This window comes from Columba livia, chromosome 1, assembly GCF_036013475.1.
Source record: "Columba livia isolate bColLiv1 breed racing homer chromosome 1, bColLiv1.pat.W.v2, whole genome shotgun sequence".
Lineage (NCBI taxonomy): Eukaryota > Metazoa > Chordata > Aves > Columbiformes > Columbidae > Columba > Columba livia.
The window spans coordinates 193,468,152-193,493,897 of NC_088602.1; the positions used below are offsets into that span (position 1 = coordinate 193,468,152).

A 25,746-nucleotide genomic window follows, 5' to 3' on the forward strand; every position below is an offset into this window, starting at 1 on the left:
TGTCGCCTTGGGCAAAGGCCACCTTGCTGACTCCTGCTCAACTTGCTGTCCACCAGGAGCCCAGGACATTTGTGCCATGCTCTTTGCCAGCAGCTTTGCCAAGTTGCTTTGGGTCACAAGTCTGTGTGCGCGTGTCCCAGGATGCTTCATACCCATAGCATTGCCAGACATTTCTCCTCTTTTCCTAGGCAAGAACTCACCAATGAACCTTCTTTGTTTTCCAGCCCCTAATCCTCACTCACAGGCTCTCAACTACATCACCCCTAACGGTAAGGGCTGCCAAGTCAAACTTCTCCCTTACATTCACTGCGACTCCCCCAACCTCACCTGCCCTGTCTGTCCCTCCTCAACAGCCTGTTCAGCCCTCCCGAGCACTCATGCTCTCTTACCATTCTGCACCAGGGACAAGAAAGCTTGTGCGCAGAAGTTCCAGCTTCACAGGAGAGCATGGTCGCCCGAAGTATGACATAAATATGGTATTGTCACGGAAGCGTGAGCGATTGCTTACAAAAAATACGTGTTTTTCTTCAGTCTGGTGACACACAACAGTTGACAGTACATGAGCTTTTCATCAGAATCTCTCCAAGCACTTCATTTTCTCCCTGGATATTCCAAAGGCACCTGAGTCACATTTGGACTGGGACAGCCACAGCCCGCTCCATGAGGCTCTGCAAACAAAACATCGCTCTTTCCCGTGGCACATACCAGCTGACTCCTGGAGACCTAGGCTGGGAACTCCACTAGCCACCTTTGACATACGATAGAGTAGTAAAGGCTTGTTTTTGAGAAGTAGCCAGAGATGCCGAGGCCACTCGCTCCAACACCAGACACCATACTGGATATTCAGCTCCTCCCAATTTACAGAGCTCTATTGCAGCTTTGCATGTGAGATAATTGCTAAGACCCCATTCTAGTTAGTGGAGGAAGGACTTATTCCTACTGTGCTAAAGCAGACATCTTTAGGACACCTGTGGACTTAAGGGAGTGTATCGACTAAGGCCTCAGTTGGATTTCCTACACGCAGGCAACTTAATGCCATTTCACATGCCGTAACGAAACCAGCACCCAGGGATCAGCAGACGTGGCACAGGACCTACGGATAGTCTGGCCCTTCTGAGAGGACAGCTGGAGAATCTCAGATCATTCCCAAACCGTGCCCAGGGAGTGGCTCTGTCATCAAGCCCTTGCTGCCCGCTCACTCTAACGGCTTTGTGGAAACCAAGTCCCCACACAAACACCCAAGTCACAGTGAACCGGATCCCACCCTGGTTATAGTTCCCTCTTCTGCTGAGGAGCTTTGTGTCCTGTATCCCCATAGCTGAGACCTAGTGGGAGCATTCTCCGCACATTTTTGGTAGCTTGTGCAGTTAAGAGCAAATATTGGGGCTAAGGAACGTGCTCTGTTGTTGTTAAATTTTTTACTGTGTCTTGTTCTAACCATCTCCATTTGGCAAACTTCAAGAAACACTTATTTAAACATTTAAATACAGAGATCACCTCAGTGTTTGCTATCCGTTTTCTCCAGCCTGCAGGAAATGCCTTCAAATGGCCGTTCTATTACTTGTGTCCTTAGCGGAAATTCTTGCAGCTCAACACGTGCCTTTTGCAGCATGTGCAACTGCATAGAAGTCAAAGTGCAGTGACAGGAGCCTTTTTAATGAAGCTTCTGCTCTTGGTATCTAATGCACACGGGGCTTTGGGCTCAGGCAGTTGCCATTGGCTGACCGCTTGGGAAAAGCTGTGTTTGCAGCGTGTCAGCCAATGTGGTCGGCATAGCCCTTGCCAATGACAGTGAGCGCAAATACAGCAGCACCACTTCTTCCGACTTGCTGGATCACAAGCCGCTTGATCCGCAACTCAAAAGTGAGCTGCAGCTCCGAAGTATTTGTCATGTCAAATGAGCAAGACCTGTTCGCAGATGGTCAGAATTTAAAATGGCTTCTTTTGAAAGGATGCACACAGGATACACAGCTTTATCTTCTTGATGTTGGTCACCTACTAAAGGGTCCGGGCTGGATTTGTGGAGCATATTAGGGGAAGAACATAATACTGTTTTATGGCAAAGCCATTTTTTGGCTGCCAGGCTTTTCCATTTGGCAAACTTCAAGAAACACTTATTTAAACATATAAATATGGAAGTCACCTCAGTGCTTGCTACCCATTTTCTCTAGCCTGCAGGAAATGCTTTCAAATGGCCATTTTATTTCCTGTTTCTTTTGTGGAAATTTTTGCAGCTCAACACATATGTTTTGCAGAATGTGCAACTCTGTAGAAGTATTTGTCATGTCAAACGTGCAAGATGTATTCAAAGATGGTCAGAATTTATAATTATTTCTTTTGAAATATACACAGGATATACAGCTTTATCTTCTTCATAATGGTCACCTACTAAAGGGCCCAGGCTGGATTTGGGTTTCCCATGTTCTGTCATGAGAGGGGCATGTTTGAGGAGGGGAGCATGGAATAGGTGACTTAAATTGACCAATTAAGTATTGCATCCTACAATCATCATTCCCCCTGTAGCATTAGATTTTGCTAGACCATGAAGAAGGAGGCATTTCTGAAGTTGAGAAAATGGGGACAATTTAAATATCAAATATTTCTTAACAACTTTTCCTCTGACTTGCTGTGTTTATATTTTAGTTCAGAAAGTTACCATGTTTTCCTGGGTTGCAAGAAGCTCTACAGCAATCCATGCAGGTTCCTAGAGTATTGTTTTCAACACATACAAGATTGGGTCATTCACTCTTCTCAGGAACTTCCTATGTCCCTAAAGATCCACATTTTTTGTGTTCATCTGTGACTCTTCATAGCATCTTGTTTCCCCAAACTTTCTCTTTTCTGCTGTGATAACATTTGAAACAGAGTAAAGCCGCCATAATGAAGCTAAAAAGCAGCCTCTTCTCTTCCTTTTAATATACCATCATTATGTTAAACATAACCTGAAATTAAATTGCTCAGTTATCTCATAAACACTGATAAGATTTGCTCAGCAGTAAAGTGAAATGAATATTTTGGAAGAGAACTACCAAGAAGTAGTCAATTTACTAGAAATCACCTTCCAAACAAGAATATGTTGCTATTTGCAATGATCTAAAAAAAATAAAGGGGGGACTCGGACTATCCTTGGCTATTCCAATTCCACCTCTTCTAGAACATGCTACTAAAAGTTTCTCTACTAGTAGTTTAACTAATTGAAAAATTTGCCTTTTCACTGAAGCACATAGAGCTGATCACACTGAGAAGCAATTTAACTCATCTAGATTTTTGCATGGCTCACTGCAATTCTGGGCATACATAAGGGAACTAAAACTGTGCATTAGGAATGAATTTCCATTGTAAAGCAACTTGTTCCCAAGCCAGATGTTTATGGGACATAATTTCCAAAGGAAATTTCACATCATCACAGTTGAAAGGCAACACTCAGTCACACTCAAGCATCACTAGTCAGTATGTCCAAAACAGCAGATGCTGCTGGCTGTTGTGTTAGGAGAAGAACAGGAAGCAAGCATTCATCTTCTGGTACTGCTGTGCCAGAAACTTAAAGGTATGGTTGCAGTTTTTTGTAGTTCCTATAAACACTGGAACATCTTTGCAGCCTAAACAAGTCAGTTGTTATATTTGGACTTGAAGGTCTTGGACTACATGATATTAACCGAAGACTAAATAATAGATTAGGCTTGGTATCACTCAGTTTCCAAAATATCTGATTGCCTTGTTAATATATTGGTAACAGGTATTTCCCATGTGCATGTGTATCTCCAAAGATCCCAGCCCTACCTCTAGACAGCAGAATCGCTGAAGATAACCTGGTTCTGCTCCTGTAGTTAGGTGTCTGTGTAGAAGCTTTTCATGAGGAAGTTATTGAGACATTTATTATCATGAACAAGAATCCTAGCATTACACCTATTACATTAAATTGCTGCAACACTATATGCTTGCTACATTTTTCAAAATATAGTTTTTAAAAATAATTTTTGAAAAGTTCTTCCTTTCAGAATTCCAGCAGTCTTTCATATATTGTCCTTCTCTTGCTTTTCCATCACCTGACAAGATATTGGACACTATTACATTCAACTTGGGCTACTGTTTTCTGTCTACAAATAAACTGAATAAGAAAAAATATAATTTCTAAAGTGAGAAAAATGCCCTTAAATGCTTTACACACCTACGGTCTTTTCAGGTTTCACTTGGCTGAGCTGGCGAGTCGATTAATTCATCTGCAAAGCTTCTACCTTCAAGCCCTTAAATAGATTTTTTTTCCTGACACAATTTTCAGTTGTTCTGAGGGAAAGCTGTCTACTCTGCCTACATTTGTCCTGCTGTCTCCAGACTCTTCATGTAGTGAGAAGTACCCGGAACACAGTATAACATGCAGCCTGTAGTCTCCGCATTCCTCTTCTGGTAGAGTAAATGAACCCATGTCTATGTTTTGGGGTTTTTTTTGGTTGTTTGTTTGGGTTTGTTGTTTGCTTGTTTGTTTGTTTGTTTGAGAAAGGGAGCCTGACAAGTCCTATCAGATTTTTAAAATTATTAGAATGAAAGAAACTACATGATTGCATGGAATTCTAAATACTATAGAGTATATTATATTACAGATTCTCCTATGATTGTAACAGTTTGACTAAGAATGAGATAACAAGGAACTGGGGTGGCATTACAATTTTTTGTGATTTTTCTCATTTTGTAGGCATTAGTTTCCTGTGCAAAGCAAGGTAATTGTTGTTTATTCAGTTAGAATTCCTGCTCTTCCAGAGCTCACCCTCATTTAATTAGTTTTACATGGACTGGAAGTAACATAATGACTGTCATATTGCTCTCTTCAAAATTCTGGGAAGAAACAAGTTTGTGGTGAAAACCAAGTGCTACGTGGCTTATTGAGGAAGAATTGTGACTTGTGCCAAATTAAACATAATTTTCTTCAAGCCCTACAATATTTTTTAGTTCTTCGCTAATAGCTTATCAATCAGGTTAATACATAATAAAACTGTAGTCTGTTTTGGATTTCTACTCCAGAGGCTGCTTAAATACATTTGTGTAGAAGTGAGTGAGGAGTGTGGACAGGAGTGGCCCGCATTTGTTTTCATCTGTCCATGTGGATATGCATCTACAAGAGTAAATATATTACCCTACATGCAGGAGTTAATATATAACACTTGCATTTACCTTAGTAATCGTGATGGGAAGGCCCTCTTTACTGCTGCTGGGGCTCTGTAAGCTCCTGTTTTGTGCAATGTTTTTGTACATTAAAAACTGGCTCAGGTTGCTACTGCCAACCTTCTGCTAGCACCTTCACAAGTCAGTAAGCAATTTCAGATGACAGCTGATACCAACATTTCCTGTCATTATAGTCTCTACCTTAGGTAGCTGACATGTATTGTTATGCCTGTGTAAGAATCTGTACCAAACCACCTCTCTCTCTCCTTCAGTGCACAGCAATATACACAGGGTTCTTCCTATGCAGTGAAGGAAGACAGAAACTTGCTTGTGGTGATTTAAACCACTGTCCGAGGTGGTGCTCAGGCCCCTTAGATAACATAATTTTCTCTCTGCACTTGCTTTGATTGTATCGTACCCTATATTCCTAACACAGACATCTTTGAAGTTTCTCCTACTAAACTTTCCACTATTGTTTTGAAAGTTATTTGCAGAAATTTTCTTTCTTCCCTTAATTACATTTCCTTCCCATTTTTTTTTTATATTAACTGCCTTTATGTTTTTATTTCAGCTGTTCTTTGTATGTTATGTAAAGATATTTTTTGAAAAGTTGCTTTCTGATTCCATACTAATCAACTTTGTTCATTTGCACAGGTCCTTTCTGATCAGTGCAGCACAGTAGGGTGGTTTAACATCACTTTTAATAGCCTAACATTGGCAAGATCAAACCCAGAAAATTGTGGTCATGGTCTGTCCAAGCCAGCTGTGGAGGACATCAGTGTCAGTGTGCCTTGTGACTATAGATATGTATCCTATGGGCTCTCCAATGGCTTGCTTGAGCTCTGAAAAGGAATAGCTAATATAGGTTTATCATATGAAATCAGTGACTTGATCACTGAGGAGCTTGAAATCAGCATTAATAGCAGCCTAATAGCAGAATGAAATAAATCCTTCCTTTTTTTCACATATATCCTGAAGTTTTATGTAACTGAGGCCATATTGTGTCTATTGTGGCTTATTGCCATATACTTCCACGTTTCTCCTATTTTTTAACTTATTTTTAAGAATTACCTTTTACATATCACCCATGAGTCTCAAATTTTAATGGGATTTATATCTCAAAAGTAGACAACTACATTATCACTAAAATTCACGACTGCAGTTTAAATAATATTTCTTTCTTATATTCCTGTTTCAAATTTTACTCCTTTTTGCTCCCCCAGGACTTGTTAAATACTAAAAAGCACTTATTAAATACTAAGTACTCTGAAATGAAAGTCTTTATTTTTCTCTTATTTTGTTTTCAGTTTCCTTCCTGGTTTTCTTTCTTTATACAAGACCCAGCTTTAAATCAAATGTAGAATATTGTGGTTTCTGTCCATCCTTATTTGCCTAAGCTCAGTCTGAGATTCATTGCTTCTATGTAGCATAATTTCTGTGATGTTAGGAAAAAATGAGAAAAATAATTAAAAAAATAATTACTTTGTTGTAATTTCTGTTTTTATGTAAGGCAAAAATATTTATAAAGATTGCATTCTTCCAGGGTGTGAAGCATAGGCCAAACAGTAACTGGAAGGTCAGAAGAAACTTCAATTCAGGAGGGCTATGACATGTTTCGCCACCTGGAAAACACAGTAATTTAAAAAAGATTCCAGTTAAGACACGGCGTCAAGCGAGAGGAAGCACTTGGCTGAACTGGTTTGACAGTTCTCATGTCTCATTGACATAAATTCTCTTTGAAAAGGGTGGGAAAAATAAAAAAGCGTAATTTATAAAAGATATCTGAAAGAATAAGAAAAAATACACAAATTACTTATTTTCTTTGTATTAAGCATATGCACCACCTTCTTCAGGCCTTTATGATTTTCACCACAAAGGTGGCAAATCACTTTTCATTTGCATTAGTCACTGTCCTCAGATGACCATTACCCAATTCCAGCCACAAAGTTACTGCCATTACTGGGATGTCTGGGAAGTGCTTTCTGTATGTTTGGAGCAGGAGGAATAAAAGTACCTGGAAATCACTTTTACCCATAATACATCTAGAAGTCCCTGGAAAACAAGCTGGTCTGCAGGCTAATATAATTTATATTGATGGACAGTAGCTCTGGGTTCTTAGGAGGCTTAGCAATAGCTACTTGCTTCCTGTGCTCCCTGGGATGCAGTGTGATATCATAGAAACATAGAATCATTTTGGTTGGAAGAGAGCCTTAAGATTATTGAGTCCAATAACCTAAATCTAACACTAAACCATCTCTCTAAGACCCTCATCTATACGTCTTTTAAACACTTCCAGGGATGGTGACTCCACCTCTTCCCTGGAAAGCCTGTTCTAGTGCTTCAGAACTCTTTCTGTGAATAAATTTTTCCTAATATCCAATCTGAACCTTCCCTGGTGCAACTTGAGGCCATTTCCTCTTGTTCTATCACTTGCTACTAGGGAGAAGAGACCAACACCCTCCATGCTACAAGCTCCTTTCAGGTTGTTGTAGAGACCGATATAATCGTTAATAGTATAATACTTAGTATAGCATAAATAATAGCATAGTAGTTAGAGGGTCTTTTACCTTCCAAGGATTCTCACTACAAGAGGAAACCTCTGACTAAGCCTGTTCCACTAAAAGTTGCCTTGGGAATCAGAAACTGGGCCTATTTTCCACTATTTCATGGTAGTTCTAATCCAGTCTTCATTAAATCTATTTTAAACCTCATAGAAAATGCTATTCTATATGGTACTTATCCAACCTTTTATCTCAAACAATTTTAAATCTTGGGACATTACATGCCAAAGGCTTTCTTTTCCTGTCATCTCTCACTTTGTCCCTTTAATGAGGGTAGTGACTGCTTCTGCAGCTCTATGCAATGCTTCTAGTCAACGCTTTCCCAGTCTTTGGTTGTTATTCATGTACATGTTATTCTTAATCTAAAGCATACAAGGAGGATTAAAAACAAATTACGCCTTCTGTAATTTTTTTAACCAGGAAAGGTACTGCATGCATGTAGGTTTATGTGATGAAAGTTGGTTGGTTCTGTTTGTTTGTTGTGTTTGTTTGTTGTCTTTTTCTTTTTTCATATATTCAGTTTTTGGGTTTTTTTTCAATTATTCCAATTCTTTCTTTTGGTTGGTTTGTGGGTGTTTTTTTGTTGTTTTGTTTTTTTTTTTTTTTGTGTGTGTGTGTGTGGCTTCTTCTGTCTACATCCAGCGCTGACTTGTGCTTTTTTTTCTTTCCACTTTCTTTCAATGGCCCAGGCAGTCAGTGTTCTGATTTTCCTTTCAACCAATCAATTTACCAACTTCTACTTCAGCTGTTCCTCATAGCCATACAGACTCTTTACACACAGTGTTGAATTCTTTATTTTCTTCTGGAAACTCTAATTAGTACTTACGATTGTGATGAATAGGCTATATTAGATAGTAAGTGTCTGGGTTAAAGATTTATGCAACAGCATGTGGGTATAGTTTCAGTAAACAAGTGAATGATTGAGGATACCACATGTATAAAACCTGAGCTCTGCAGACACTGAATGAATTGGCGAAAAAAAAAAAGCTAAAAGCACAACTATGAAATTGGTGAATGACATGTCATATTGATTGCTATAGTGTGTGAATATTTGCTCCATTTGATATCCCAGATGTTTAAAGCAGCAGTTATATCTGCCCTTGCCTGGGCTAACAGAAAGCTACACAGAAGCTTTTTCAAAAAAATGTTTAAAGGTTTACTGTATTTCTAGAGTTTGTTCTCATTACTATATTGTGTGTTTTTCTTTATTCTTCTCTTCCAAGTGTGTTTTGAAAAAGTTACTTGTTTGCAAGCTGAGAAATTAAGAATATTTAATAGCATTCAAATAAGACATTCCCCTCCCTGTTTCAAATTTTGCTTTGGAAGAGGCACACAAAATACTTTCGGAAACAAAACCAAAAGAAATATGTAACTTTGTTTTTTTAAAATTAGAAGTTCACAATATTCTGAAAACATATTGTTCCTGAGAGAGAAACATTTCACCACTGCTTTTAGAGTAGCAATTCACAGTGACAAAGGTAGCCAGTATATTTTGTTTGATTGAAACTGTACATTTTGGGGGAGGAGGGAAAAGTACAAAACACATTTTAAGTGCCTTGAGGTGTCTGTTGTACACAAGAGACTCAGCAATTAGAAATCGCCTCTGATGAATAATGTGAATCTCTTGTCCTTGATATTTTTGTCCAGAGTAGACCTTAGAAAGGATGTACATTTACATTTTGTTGAGCATTTAAAGTACTCAGAAAACAAAGACATAAGCTTGCATATTCAGAACTGATTGGAAGGTATGATTTTAGATGTAAAGATTTCAGACGTCCATTAGTGGGATCTGGTTCCCAGAAAATACATGACCTTAATCTGATCTGTAACTGAGAATACAAGAATAGAGGTACCCAAGACCTGAAAAGGTAAGAGTAAAACTGAAATTTCAAAACACAACCAATGTCCTCAATTTCCCATTCTATCACTCAGTCTTCTTCTCTGTGCCCCCACCTTACTTATAATCTGGTGAAATTCCTTCGGTGATGTCATTCTCAGGGAACAAAAGTCTCACTTATAAAAGGATTTTCTTTATTTTTCATAATTTAGCTGAACCAACACAAAACTGAATACTGTAAAGCAACAAAAATTATGTAACATTTTTAATTGTTCTGTGTTTACTAAATAAGGCTACTATACTCCCTTTAAAATAAATTCAAACAGAGTTGGTAGAGTGAGGGATCTGGCTCTTGAGGTCTACATGTACAGTAAATGTATTTAGCATAATTTATTGCATGACATTTTAAACCTGACATTGGTCATTTATAGTGCAGTCAGTACATAACACTTTTCAAGTGGCTGGGCTTTAATTGCTACTTTGACACTGGTCAAAATCCTAAGATTAAATAAGAATTCTGTATATATTTATTTTACTTGAAGACAAAATCATCTATAGTTTATGTTTCCTGCAACCTCTGCATTAAATAAGCCTCAGTATTAGAGCAGGCCTTAAAATAAAATTCTTTAATCAACTTTTCATTTTTGTACCTTTCATCTATGGTCACTTGAACAACTTCTATACATTTTTCTTTAGTAGAATAGAACTAGCATAACACTAAAAGTTAACTGGAGTATTAGGTAGTATACTTGAAACCATAATACATTTGCCAGGAAGAAATTAAGCTCCCTTGTTGATTGCATCATACCAACATGTACCAAAGTTAGATACTGAAAGGTACAGTAAAAGGGAAAAATATTTTGTTTCTCTGTTTTATCATAATTTTCCCCTCATCTATGCTGTCTTTGCTAAATTTTCGCTAACCAATAATGCCAAAAATTGGGCTTTCTAACAATGAGGTAAAACACTGAAAATGGGTTTAAGGAACAGGCTTCAAACTGACCCTTACATAAAAGTAGGGGGAGAAAAAGAGTAGAGAGACAGAGAAAGAAAGAAAGAAAGAAAGAAAGAAAGAAAGAAAGAAAGAAAGAAAAACAAACCTTGCTATGAAGAGCAATGAGTAAAATATTTTACACTCTATTTTTATCAGTACATAAAGACAAAATTAAAAATAAAATAAAAATAAAAAATGCCTTCCAACAGTGCAATGGTTGAATGCATTTATGTAATATAAACAACATTGTTCTTTGCTTTTTCTACACAGTCCTCTCTGGTCATGCTTTACATCCAGAATGTCCCAATGGAAGAAAGCAAACGACACCAGTCACTTCAGAGACAACTGAAGTAATAAAACACAACTTAACTCTGAACCACTTGTCATGACTGTCAGAGTTATCACGTTAATTGTTAAATAGGATTTTCTACAAATATACAACATATAAAAACTGTTAAATATATAACTTTAGGCTTTTCAAAATACATTTAATGATCTCTTTCAAACAAGTGTTACTTTTGTTTTCTCTTTAATTAGCTTTCTGGTGCTAAATGGTGTATCAGATGAGACATAGGCCACAGATGACCAAACATGCTCTTTGCAAATACTGTATTATCCAACTTTAACTATCAAAAATGGAACTGTAGAAGAGGCATGTTTAACTGGTTAAAACTGAAAATGATTTTAGTACGAGAAAGTCAATCTAAGTACAGAGGAATAAAGGTGCTGTGTAGACAGTTTGTGTTCTATTTGTCCAAGTTTTTCAAACATAGGTTGTTTTCTCTCGGTGTTCCACTACGTTCTCTCAAACGTGGAATTTCAAGAGCAGGTCTCTGAGTTAGTTTTTACTGCAGCTTTTCATAAAGACTTCTGCTGGAAAACAACATCTCAGCTCTGTGAAAGCTGGATTATGTCTTTGTAGAGACCTCCTACAACTTAATGACATAACTCTGTTAACAGTAAGATTTTGTCCACTTTAAAATAGATTTTGCTCTTTGGTCTATTGTATATACTGAAAGTATAAGAAAATAAAAGCAATTCAGACAGTTTAGGGTACAAGAAGAGTTTCTCTTTTGCACCTCAGTGTCCTCCCATATGCAAAACAGTCTTCTCTAAGGCTGATTGGGATGATACTCTTCATTGTAGCAGACTCTTCGGATTAAAACATGTAGCTAACAGCAAGTCCAGCAGTGGTGTATAACGCAGATGAAACGTTAACCATGAACTTTTTTGTATTGCTAATGCCCAAGCATATCTTTTTCTATATTCCTTAGTCCAGTGATCCTTAGAATGGCAGAACAAACTTTAGCTCATGATGGGAGAGGAATTATGCTGTCATTCATGAGATACAGGGAAACAGACAGTTGAGCTGATGACATTTAACGGATGGTGATCCACAGCAGTGAAACTTGACTAAGTTAAGTAGCTCAGACAGAGCCTAAACCACTCCTTCGAGGATTCTGTGTTGCTGCATTTGTCAGGAGACCTGTAAATCAATAAGAACAAATGAGTCAGTGTTTTCATTTACAATCCTGGTTATCTTTGCTGTCCATTATTTTAAAATATGCTCTATGAAGATTTTTCAAGGAGACAGTTAATGAATCAGAAGATAGTTATTTTTCACAGGAAACATTTTCCTTGAGAAACAACAGATGAACAAACCTATATTTTTAGTCATTATAGAAAATTAACACTTTAATCATTATTTCTAACAAAGTCATGAGTATAAATTATAATTTACAATAACTTCAATGCCATCTACTTTCTACCAAGCTCCAGGTACATTCTTTTTTTGAAAAATAATATCACAGAATGTTCTATCACCTGCATTAAAGTTACATAGAACAAGATCTAATACAGATAGTGATGAAGATGACTATTACTTTGTACATATAGGATATGATGAAAAATGGACACGAAAGCCATGACCATTTATTAAAAATGCAAGCATGTTTATAGTGGATGCTTTTCTGCCTTCAAGTTTCCAATGAGCACTGGAGTGTGTCTAATTTAATCAATACTGCCCTCTAGTGATGCTATTACAAGTGCAGAATAATGTAAATAATGTTTATTAATAGTGAATTTAATCAGAAAATCGTATTAGTTACACAGCAGAAAAAAAAAATAGAATAAAAGATGAAAGAATAAAAATGGGCAAAGGATACCTGATTCACCTGTTTAAAAGAAAATTGAATGAAAGCAGTGGTTTGAAAGAGAAACAAAACCAAAGTTCACACTATTAAAGAAAACAAGATTTCTGGAAGACAGCACAACACAAGTGAGAAAATAATGACTGAGTTTTACAACACGGAGCCAGCTAGTCATGCTCACCCAAAATATCAGTTTAGAAATGGTTTCAAAATTACACAGGTACTGTACAAGACAAAATGTTTTGAGGTGTATTTAGCAAGTATGATTGTGACACAATGTCTTTTGAATGTTCAAACACTGTCTTCCGCTTTGGCTTTGTTCTTTCTCCAAATAGTCCGAACTGTTATTACTTATGGAAATATCACACATAACTCCAGAAAACACTGAACGGTGAATATGTAAGAGCAAAACCAATAAGAAAATCCAGTTAGCTTGGTTCAAGGCATGTATTAAATTTAGAATTTTTAATCTAACTCTCAGAGCAGTAAACAAAAGAAATACCTGTCTCCATATCAATTTAGTGACAGCTTAAAACATATGGATCTCTCTATATATGTATGTAGAAAGATAGATAGACAGACAGAAAGATGAATACTTTCCTTATAAGGCATAAAGTATATGTCATAGATTTCTGCTTTTGTCCTCTCACCTTTTCCAGGAAAAAACACCCCAGAAATCTTGCAAACAGGCTTTCCTTTTCGGACTAGTGATCAGATCTCCAAACCACATGGCCTCAGACAGGCTGAAGGCAAAAAACCTCATTGATTATTGTGATATATTCCCCTCTTTTAAATATACATTCAGCAAGAGAAATTATTTTAAAGTTTTGCTTCTATTAATTGTTCTGTTCCCCCTTAATACTCTTTCTTGGGGCTTCTTCCCCTTAGAAAATAACACAACTTTTAAGGCAGTAATACTTTTTGGGTAGTAATACTTTTCAGGCAGTGAGACACAAAGCAAAAGATTTATTGTTTATTAGGTCTGAAAGTAAACTACCATTGTGTTAAGAATAAGGCTGACTTAGCTCCATCTTTCCTGAATTATTCTGGAATGGCCCAAAGATAAAAGCAATAGCGTAAACTGCTAATAGAATATGTGTTCGGTGTTTTCATAGTGTGCTTCTCCACCATATTGGTCCCAGGATAGAGGGAGAATTCGGGTACAAGCACATTCATTTGCAGATACCTGCTGCTTTGCCACTTTATGGATATAAAAACTTCCTTCCTGACTTGCTATCCCAGTCTCCACTTTGCACACCCCTGCTGCATGAATATGGTATCAGCGCTTTAAAAGAAGGAGAGAAGGGAGACGGTTATGCATTTTCAAAATGCTGAGGCAGGACAGAGAGCAGGCTTGAAATAAAGTTATGACAGGAACAGATTAGAGGTGGTGAATTTACAGCTTTGGACAACGAGAGAAAAAAAAATGAGAGGGGAAAAAAAAAAAAAAAAAAGCATAGGTTAGCCAGGGAAGTTTAAACATCATTTATTAATGAAGGCATGAAAAAGAAGTAAGATAGGTAACAGGAACAACAGATAAAAAGGATAGAGGAGGATAGGAGAGAGTGTCGAGTTGGGACAAAAGGAAGAGGATGGACACCTACCCTCCCACCCCCTGGTTTTTCTTCTTTCATTCCTCATTACAGGTAAATTAACCACTCACAAGAAAAACAGACAGAACAACCAAGAGAAAATAGGGATTCCCAAAATGACCATAAAAAGGACTCATTTACTATTTATACTAATAGTTCAAACCATAAAAAGTACCACATCCCTGGTAGGCAAGTTTGAAGGAAAATGATACTCTTGATGATTGTCTGGCAGCAATTTCTGGAATATTAATTAAGTCAGTAAATTGCAATGAAAACTGTAAATTCCATAACTACATACACAAAACTGCTTTAAAGCTTGAGTAGGTGTGTTGGTATTGTTTTGTTCCTTTTCTCCCTTCATTTCAGAAATTTGCAGCAGCATCAAATTAAAGACAGCCTGGGCATCAATCACATAGTACAAGATTTTCTTTTCTGTCCTTCTCTACACAGAATTCATCTCAGTTCTACGGACTATTGCACAAGTCTGTTTTTCACTGACTTCAATTAAATCAGAATTTCTATGCAGTGCTTCAGATAGCAGGTTCTGCTTCCTTCTGAAGGAACCAGATGTTCTGGCTGTAAGTCTGGAGAACTCTTGACCTTCTTCAACTTTGACATATTGAGCAGGCATCTAGTACCAGAGATCAAAATACATTATCTGACTGCTTACGTCATGGAAGACCAAGCTCCTGTGTGCTCCACAGAATTCTGCTCAAGAGGAAAAATCATTTTCCTGACCGCATTATAATAGATAAACCAGAGCACAAGAAACAATACATTTCATATGACCATATATATCTTATTATAATTCTTGGATGGCTTGAGTATGTCCTGAGAATATTTGGCTTATTAGAGCAAATTATAACAGAGTCCACTTCATTTGTCTTACTCTGAAGGGAATAGAATTAGGGATGATCTTTCTCCAACTGTGCCCTAATGGTACATAAAATAAAAGGATCCATTGTTTCATTCTTATGGTCAAAGACAAAGAACATATCTGAGTCACCTTGAGAAGATGGGAATATGTGGTGCTTTGCAGACTTACATAAGCTTCCCATCAAAGGAAACCCACTCAAAAACCTCTGTTTGTCTCTCAGTGTAGTATCTAGGATCGACTTTAGTGACAAAAATCTTTGAGTGTCTCATCACAAACCAGAAAACTGAGCCAGGCTTACTGTAGCTGGTAAATATTTTCAGTCAGGACTGAGTTTCAAGCATGTCTGGTCTGACCTTTTGTTTTAAACGGAATCCACATAAATACCAACAATACAGTGTCAAGCCTGGTAAAGCTTTAGCAGTTTCAGCTGGTTTCCACTCCATATTTTTAGAATAAAAATGAAACTCAGAGTGAATTAAACTCGTTATTTTTGCTACAGTAGCCAAGTGCTTTTACATGACTGACTATTGTAGTTATACAGCTACTCTGTGATGACTGTTCAGAACTGTCGATCATGTTTCCAGCACCAATTTCTGGATGCCTAAAAAGTAACTGGTCATATTAAAGAGGTTTCAGTGTTGCCTAACAGCTGAACTACTTGTCTAAACTAGGTATTTTACACTTTCAACTACAGCCTTAAAAACGCCTCTCTGAGTCCTAGGGTTCTGTATAGCACCCATCAGTGTAAATGGCTTTTGGTTTGGGTCTTCGTTTTTTCTTCTTGTACTATTATATGAAAAACAATCAATCAAACAAACAAACAAACCCCACAACATTTTGCACAAAGTTAATTCACAGAGATAGATGTAGGTTGGGCTAGTCTCTGTCTCAGAAATCTACTCATAATGGAAACAGTCCCAAACCTTTTACCAACTGACTGCAAGTCAGAGAAACAGCATGTCTTTCCCCTCTGCTTCTGCAGCTGTCTGTTCTAGATCCCTGAATACCTAAGCATGTATAATGCAGAAAGAAAGATATAAAAGCATTAAAATGCCCAAGGAAAACCTTACACTGCCTTGCAAGATACCTCATGCTTTATGGGAATAAAAATGTAGATGTCTGGTGATGATCCAAACAGTAGTAATGACCTGTTGCATTTATGAGAACTCCCACAGTACCTCCTGAAAATGTATTCTGGTTTTGTCCCTTCCTCTTCCTTTCTCCATACTGTTCATATATGCAAATTGAACTGTTTAGTCTTCAGAAAAAGACAAGTTAATCTAACTTTAAAGTGCCTGTGGCTATTAGGAATATGACAAACATGGAAGCTACTATACTTATTAGTGCTGCATTCCATCTCACTGAGCTAGCCATGGGAAGGATATCTTCAGAGATCAAACTGTAAACCTGCAAAACTAGGAATAATAAGATTGGTCAAAACTAGAGTCTGTGCTTATGGGTGAATGTTTATTGAAAGTAGCCTAGTGTATTCAGTAGTGCATATGCAGCCATGCCTTCCTGTGCTACACTCCAATTAAGTAGCATTCGTGAGTTACAGACCACAGAATCCAGTCATTAGCTACCTAGAAGAACGCGCCTCTTCTTTAACACCCATCGGTTGTTTCCTGAAGTATTTATTCCAACCCTGAGACTCTTTGCAAAGGAGGCTTTTTTTCCCCAATAACAATTATTTTAATATCAATAGTCTGCCCAGAACTAAAACCAAAAAGTGCCATTTCCCCTTATATAACACTCCTAGCCCTGTTTTCGCAGCTTCCCCTAAGCATCTGCCAGGACTATGAGCTTGATTATTAAGTTCCTTTTCTGTTAAAACCCTGTTTGTCTCCCATTACCTTTTTTGAATTTATAAGATCTTAGAAGGTGCTGGTCTGATCATACACTCCTTCCCTCTACTGAATTGCCCATTACTTCACAAGCAATACTAGTGAAGGCACTGGCACAGTTCTTACACTTAGATAATCCTTAAAATGCATAAAAATGGTATATCCAAGTGTTGTAACCCAGCTGAAATACATTTGACACAGGGTCATGCAGGTGACTTGTGTTTAAGAACTCAGGCTTAGGCCTATATAATAAGGTAATCTTGCTTTATAGCATCTGAGCATATGCAAAGGAAAAACAATGGTGGTAGCAGAAGAGCAAGCAACAAGAGTATCTTTGCTCAGAGCATTCAAAGCCCTTGAGCACCAAGGTAAGCATGGGAGATATTTGGCTGGAGTAGCATTTGGAGCTATTGTGGATAACAAAAGAGCCAGGCAGGTCTCACTCTGCCCCCTCCATGAAAGTCTAGTCAGCTCCATGAAGCAAGGTGGATAGAAAGAGAGAATGATGAAGAAAATCACACATCTTGTAAGGTGTAACAAAGCAAACCAGTGTGTTTTTCATCTATTGTATGCTGGGTAATATAGAAACACACTTAAAATAACTAGCTAACGGCCTTGAGTAAGTAACCCAATCCTATCTGATTTCTTTTTGCTCTTTAAACATGTTTAGAGGCATGCACCTACATGAAGTTTTGAGGCAGGTAAAACTAAGATTTGTAACTGGCATGGAACTGTAAACTTGAGAAATTACTACTTCTCTGCCTCCTTTTTGCTCTTCAAATAAAAGCAACTGCAATATTAGCACAATTGAAACAGTGTAAGAATAGCCAGGGGCTTTCCCCAGGGTACTGAAGAAATAACCTGGATTTACTGCTCCTGAGGCTTTTCTCTAAGGTAGGAGACAGGTTGAGATTAAATCACCAACACATCTAAGAATCTATTTTTATTTAAATGCAGTAACTTGATGTATGAATTATGACTATTCATACCTTTATTGAAAGCATACTATATATAGATAAACAAATCTTAACAAAGACATAACCTTAATTAGGTTAAAACTTTTTGTGAAATAAATGCCTTTAATATTTCTGTGTACTAATAAAAATTTGTTAAATATTGTGACTTTCCGTACAATAATGCTTGTATTGCCACAAGAGAAGAATATCTCATGAAGAAGGTGATGAGAGTTTTAACTACAAAGTTGGAAAAACAGACTTGCCTATAGTTAAAGCTTACTAGTCTACCTGATGGAGAAAAAAACAACCAAACCAACCCAACAATAACCCACACCACCCAGCATTGAAATGTGCAAAGAAATCTGAACTGTTACTTCTTCTCTAATTAGAGAAGATTATTTGAGGCATCTGTGAGTGAGATCTGATTGACAGGCAGCTGGTCTAAAGCAAAGTTAGTCTCACAGTCCCAATAAAAATTGGAGCAGTGATTTAAGACTGATTGTGAAAATAGTTTTAGATGGAATATTTAGGATATTTCATCCATTAAAAGAGATAATTCTGACTTACAAAACATGAGCTTTATACAAGAAGTTTAACTGTTAGTGATGGAACTGAAGAGTCAATGTTCACCAGCAAGATACCATGCCTGCTTTCTGTATTTCATCTGAAAATGTACTGCTTAAGAAAGCAGTCATGTTTCGCATAATTCCAGAAAGCACTGTAGCACAGGAGATGACTTTTTACATGGGATTTTTATAAATAAGTTGTGTATGGGAAATAAATCTCAGTATTAAAAATTACTCTGCTTAGCCTTTGCCTGTGACTTGAGGAGAAAGAAGTGGACAACTGTGAGGAGTGGGAGTGGAAGAGAAAAGATGTATGTAGGTCAGGTAAGAAGAATGCATGAGGGTTTTTGTTCTATAACAGCCTGGTTTAAAACAAAAGCAAGAACATATGTAGGATTCTCTGTAGAAATAACACAGAGGCATCCACTGCAAACGCAGAGAAGCAAGTGTGTTCTTCAACAAAGTTGAAATATATGTGGACACATATTTAGAAGAAAGCTCACCACTGTTCTTAGTTTTTATGCCTACTGCAAAGAAAGACATATTTTCTAAAAGTAAATTTTTCTGAAACACAACTGTTCTTAGACACTCCTCTCATATGCATATGGAAAACAATACAAGCATATATTAGCACAAATTAATTCAGCTTTGTAAACCTTGATTCTACTCATTTTGAGTACAAACCCTAAAATTCCCAGCCTAACAGACCTTGTTGACAGGTTTATGAGATTTAGTTTTGGGCCTCAAAGATACATTACAAAATGTAAAAAAATCTCTCCCTGAAACACCTCACCACAGAAACAGTAAAGTTGTTCAGGAAACTGAAATGTATATTCCTTAAAAAGTCAACTTTCCTGTCTTGTATCAGACGAAAACCAAGGATTTTTAGAGATCCTTCAATCCTTCGTTCAACCATGAACATTCTGAAATGACAGTGGAAAATGTAGTGACTGGACAAAGTATTTTCTTCAAGATTTGGGGAGGATATTTCTCAATAAGGTAAGGGGAAAACTGACAGGAGTAGATAATTTGCATACAGCAATATATGTTGATCTTTTGTTTAGTGACAACATATTAATCAAACTTAAAGACTTTCAAGTCCTCTTGTACTTCCTTTCAGGAAATACTTGATGTTTGTTTCATGATATTTTTTTATTACCCTGACTGAAATATCCTTTTGTAGACCCATGCTCATCCTCCAGTTTTAAGTTTTGCATGACTATGGAAAAACTGGGAAGAAGGATGAGACAGGGAATTTAAGGATCATTATCCCAAAATAGCCAATTAAAACATTTTTAATCCCTAGTAACAAAGCAGACACCTCAATGCATTATACTGTGTAGCATTCTGATTAACAGTGCAAATATATTTAAACCTAACACAAACTAGAGATGCATAAAATGTAGTAGTTCAAAAATGAATCAGTGTGTCACTGTCTACTGGAGGCACAGCGCTCTGTACACTGTGCAGCATGTTGGATCTAAATTCTTTGGCAAGATCACCATAGCTCTACCCTGTTTCTGTGGTATTTTGGCAAGCAGTGCTGTGGTGATCAGATTTCTGCAGAAGACTGAAAACAAACAACAAAAGAGGAAAAATAAATTGTGGCAAATGTCAAGGAATTTTCTACAATTTACCATACATTTTACAAACACAAATGACAGAACTATATAAAAGCAGCTGCAATACAACTTTTGCAGAGCAGGAGAGGAAGTGAATTTGGTCATCTCTCCACACACAAACACATCAGTCTCAAAGAATCTTACCACCTTTTTTAGTTTCATGTGTCACTTATTGAAGTGGTGTGAGTCCCTTACCTTGTAGGGACTTTCTTTCTTTCTTCTCAACTTTCTTTCTCAAACCTTTCTCAATCAGATTTTAGGGATTCCCAGACCAGTGTCTCTTCCATGACAGCCCTTCAACTCCCTGTTATTACAATCTCCTTGGCTCAGATTCAGAGATTATGAAACCTGAATGTAGGTATCTATATGTGATGATTAAGTGCTATTTCAGTGAGGGTCAACAAAACCTAGGGTTCAATTCTACCTAAGCATAGATGCTTAGCGGCTGTGGGACATCTTTGGGCATCTCCTCTTACCTGCAGATGCACTTCAAAATGCCTTGTGTCATACATTTGTGCTCCTGAGCACGTCTTAGATGCTCGGAGCATTCAGCCTGCCCTGGACACGTGCATTCAGAGAACTGAAGTCTGTCCTTATTCTCTTTTCTCAAGCTGAAGAGTCCCAAGCTGCTCCTGCCTGTGACTCAGCGGGCCCCACTTGGTCATGAGCGACCCACTAGACCCTAGTGCAGCTCCACATGCATCACTTGCCCAAATCACACTCTTGTGACTGAGCATTTCCTCTGGGTTGAGTCACACAGATGACAGGGAACAGAAATAACATGCCAATCTTGTGATGAGTCCCTGGCCTAAGAAACCAGCAATCACAGTTCGGTTAGCTAAAGCTATGAGACAGACCATGAAACATTTGTGCGGGTCTGTCCTTAACAGAAAAATGTCATTACAGTTATCACACAATCTTAGAAGTTCAGGAGGATGCAAGTGTCTTATTAGACTAAGCACATGTCACTACAAGTGTTATGAGAGCTGTCGGTTTGTTTCTTAGAAACATTTACCTGACCTTTGTTATCTTTCAAGCTTGTTTTCACATAAGAATGACAAATAGTAACATCAGACCCTGAGAATACTTCAGAAATTACTGAGATATTTAAGAGGTGCTTCTCAGTTAAATCAGACTAAAATGCATTTTTCCATTTCTCACTTGTTCCAGGTGTAGAAGGGATGTTCCTGGTTCATTAAACAGTTACTCAGACAAAATTCGATGAACTTGAGAAGGAAACAAGCTTCAGGTGAAGACAGTGGATCACACATACCTGTGCTGTTCAGCACAGTAACATTTCCAAGTTAATAATCTAATGCAACAAACCAACTCCAGGAACCACTAACATGAAACTTGTTTTTAATATTAGATATTATAAATTTAGGATTTTAATGTTTTCATTATGGTAGGATTTTTGCTGCTGAGAGCTCACAGATTTCTTTTACTCCTCATGGATTTTTTCAGATTTGAAAAAAAACATACAAGAGATTGGAAAAATTTCAGCTGCTGGCAGTATCAAGCCCTTGGTTCCTCTGTCTGGTTTTGTGAGGGGGAGGTTCTCAAGACAGAAGGAAGAGATATCACCATGTTTTAGCAGTTACAAGAAAGTACATCAAAGTTAAAGGGATAGGTCCTAAAATATTAACTATAGTCCAGATGGCTTGCGTGGGTGAAACTTGAGAATGTTTTATGAGAAATCACACGAAACTCAGATGCTATAGAAACAAGAGACAAAACAGAAAAAGAGGAAAATGTATTACTGACTCTGCCAGACATGCTAGGCAACATTTCATAAATATCAGACGGAAGAAGTCATGATCAACCTTTCCTTTGAGGTCAGGAATTACACGGCATATAGAACAGAACTAATGCACAAATGACATCATATGGTTTGAGTTTCTACTGTCAGAAGGAGACCTGTGCAGCATTCTCAGAATGGGTCTTGGCCTAGATTACGAGTTTCTTGGAGATGTCACTGTATCAGGATTAATTAACAAGAAATAGTTTGCATTTCTCTGACATTGGCAGTCTTCTGCTAATTAAACAGAAATGAAAAAAAGAAACTTTTATTTTTTCTAAGTAGAAAAGGAAAACTGATCTGTATAGGAGATAATGTGGGTGTGTTCCACAGATTCTGTGAGATTCACAGGAACCACTGTGGGAATGACAACACAGACAGGCAAGTGCTATTGAAAGCCTTGCAAGGTACAAGCATATTTGCCCAGCAGTTACATCTGTTTGTAAGGCTTAGCTGCAGCTCTCCTCTACATACAATGATTAACTCTGTTCATAAACTGTTTTATCACTGCCAGACTCAATAGGTGCAATGTAAACATATAAAACTATTTTGAATAATTTTGTTCAATAAATAAAAGGTATTTCAAACAGTTAAACTTTCATTTTAAAGTGAATCAATTACTTTTTCATTTTGCATCCCAGGAGTAGTACTGTATAATAAGATACACTATTATGAGTATATACCATTAATTCTGACATTTATTACTTAAGTAATTAGCATCACTTGTTAGTAAGAACTGACTGAAATGTCTTATTTTCAGTGTCACAGTGTCGTTTGTGCTGTGGTGAAATGATATTATACTGCTATCTGAAAAATGGAAACCTGGGCTCTAATAATTATCTCATTGACCTTTGGGCTTCTAAAAGCCTAACTTAGAATTTTGTTTGCCAAGGACACTTTAGTGGACAACCAGACATTTTTGAGGTGGCAATCCAGCTTTTCAGTGCATACTGCAACTACACACACATACCTTGGTTAACTTATTTAGGTGTCTTCAGTTAGAACGCAAAAATCATATTGAATGCTCTAAGAATGTCTAATGTAAATGAGATGAAATCTTACCTTTTGGAATGACCTATGTCTCTCCAGTGATGATGGGAAAGGCAAACAGCAATGAGTTTCTAAAGTCTCTATTTTTTTAATATATATTCTAAAAAATATATTCTTTGTTGTGTTGTAGGTTTTTTTTTTTAATTTTAATAAACAATTGTATGCTGTGCAACTTCAAAAGATAAGATGCTGTTTTCATCTTCCTAGAAAAAAATATTTCAGGCTAAGATATTAACAGCAAAATAGCTGCTTTTCTAATTAGTACATTTGATGCTTAGCTTCTTTTCATTACAGCATGGACAGAGGACACTTTGATCTACATGTTTTAATCAGTGTTAAGTAGCATTGGGCCCTAATAATTTAAAACTGAGATAATCACAAAATGAATTGTGTACCTAAAAATTGATTTGATCAATACATCCTATTATAATATGTCAGTATGAAATGTTATAATTGCTACTGATATGCCATAAAACAATGTCATATGAGTAATGAACATGTGAAATAATGTGATTCAATTAAAAAGTTTATTTTGGATTCCAACATTAAAAGTATTGAAATACTTCAATGTCAAGAAGAAGTGAAAATAACAAGTTTTAACAAATGTGATTAGTTATTGCACTGATTGTTTTTTGATTTAACCTTTTGTTCAGGAGAGTTTGAAATTCTTTCTGAACCTTCTCCCTTCACTTTTAAAAACTCCACACCAGCACTCTATATGACTAAAAGTTTGGGTGAGGAAGGTTCACTTTTTTACAATATATGCACTGTCAAGTCTTTAAACTTACTCTGATAAAGTACAATTAGTTAACCTCTGGTACTTCTTCTTCATACAGACTTTCAAAATGCAGAACAGCTATATCAATGGGTAATGGGGGCCTTTTCACCATGATTTTCCATTTAAAGATGTACTTATGCTGATATTTGATTACACTAGTGTTCTTCTATAAATAGTAGAGTATCTGCATATTCCATTCCAGCTCTGTTCCTGGGAATTCTCATTCGAAATCTGGCAATGTGGTAAGTCACAGCTCTGACATTTGGAATGCTCTGGGCTGACTCCAGATAGAAAACAAAACAAACAAACAACAAAAAAATCAGTATTTACCAGAGGTCACCTTCCTCAAACATGGACCAGACACCCATGGCCAAGCACATATAAACTGCAATTTAGCACTTTGCCATCAAAATGAACAAACAGTGTGATTTGAACGTGATCCTGTCATTCCTAGCAATGACACTGCCCTGCTCACTTATGAGTTAGTCAATTGTGCGATAGGCCAAAACCACACAAACAGTATTAACATTAGGAAAAAAGGATAAGTATCGTAAGTAGACATTATTCAGAAGCTACAGATTCAGATCTGTATTAATGTAAACAAAGAGATATATACATTTTGATTTAAAGCCTTGTACACAGTTTGATCTGAAATTAGTGCCAAGATTCATCAAAAGCTGTCAATTCCCATTTGCTGTGCTAATTTGAGACATTTATGTACATGAATATAAGTATACTTTTTGTTTTTCTGCAGTCCTGCAGATTCTCCTGAGACCATTATAACTGGCTTATTTCCCAGTCATCTCTGTAAAGGATATTTTGCTCATAGAAACTGTAACATAGTGTCCAAAAGTGAAAAATGTGGCAGAACACTTCAGTCTGGCAAGTTTGTGAGTTAGGGGAAGGAAGCGTTTTAATCTCAAGATATGAAAGATAGGCTGAACTCTTCACAAAGTCCTTAAGGCTCACAAAATGACAAATAATAAAAAAAAAAAAAACTCCCCGATCCTTTTGCCAAATAAATGTAATTATTTACTTGTTGATTACATTTCTGCTGTTTAATATCTATAATAAAAAAGCTTTTTATTTATTACTGATCAACTGTGTGAACAAAGACTGTAGAACTCACAATTCAACTCTAATCGCAAATAAGGCACATAGTCCAACAGCCATACTTTACCTTTAACATAGTTCGCAGCTGTCACCTACAAACTGAAAATAATGTTATTTACTGGGATTTTGAAGATGGAATAAGGCATACACTTCCGTAACATTTCAATTATAGAAAGAGATAAGGGGTCTAAGGAGAAATTTAGGTGCAGTATCTGGAAGTAGTATGGCTGTTAGCATAGCAGAATTATTAGATTTTATTATGTCAGAGAAGCCCTTAGCTAAATTGTGTGAGTCTGAAGGTTCTGGTTAGTACTTGCTTGGCGGATGTCTCACAGTGCAATGTCAACCTGTTCACAGATTCGGGTCTATTTTTAATCGAGTGATGTGTAAGAAGTATTCAAGTAGTTCCTTTTTTTTTTTATTTTTTTTTTTTTTCTCAAAAGAACATCATCTGTGCTAGTTTGCAATATCACATTCTCTCTGCTCCTCACAATGCTCCTGGCTGCACAGTGGTACACCTAAAACAAGAAAGGTTTAGTGTTTGTTTTCCCTTACCTTAACTCTAGAATAGAGACAAAGTAGATTTTGAAATCTACTAGAATGAAACGAGAATACAACACGAATTTCTTGACTCATTGGTAACTATTTTTAATTAGATCTAATCACTGAGTGTAAGGGTTCTGTTCATTAACCCCAGCATGCCATGTACAGATGTGTCATTGTACTGCACGGTGATGGACTAGAAGAGGCTCCAGTGATGATGGATGCCTGCCTGCTTTTCTTCACCAGGAACCGCAGCTCCTCAGGGTGAAGCAGCATGGCAGCTGTGGGAACTACCTCACAGAGGAATA

At 37.0% G+C, this 25,746-nt stretch overlaps 1 protein-coding gene across 11 annotated transcripts in view; it reads right to left on the reverse strand.

Annotated features, from left to right (window-relative positions):
• Positions 1-8,972: 8,972 nt before the first annotated feature.
• Positions 8,973-25,746, reverse strand: part of TAFA5 (TAFA chemokine like family member 5) — a 402,443-nt gene continuing 385,669 nt past the window's right edge. For 4 of the 11 annotated variants that reach the window (XR_010469610.1, XR_010469604.1, XR_010469606.1 and 1 more), the window contains 2 exons: positions 13,350-13,442; positions 8,973-12,035 (listed from right to left, as the gene is read on the reverse strand). Coding sequence is in view for 4 of the 11 variants with exons in the window: in XM_021284162.2 (XP_021139837.1) it covers positions 11,977-12,035 (59 nt within the window). In the remaining 7 variants the exon portion in view is untranslated. The remainder of the gene's footprint in view (positions 12,036-13,349; positions 13,443-25,746) is intronic. The other 7 variants (XR_010469605.1, XM_021284162.2, XM_021284143.2 and 4 more) reach the window with 3 other exon arrangements.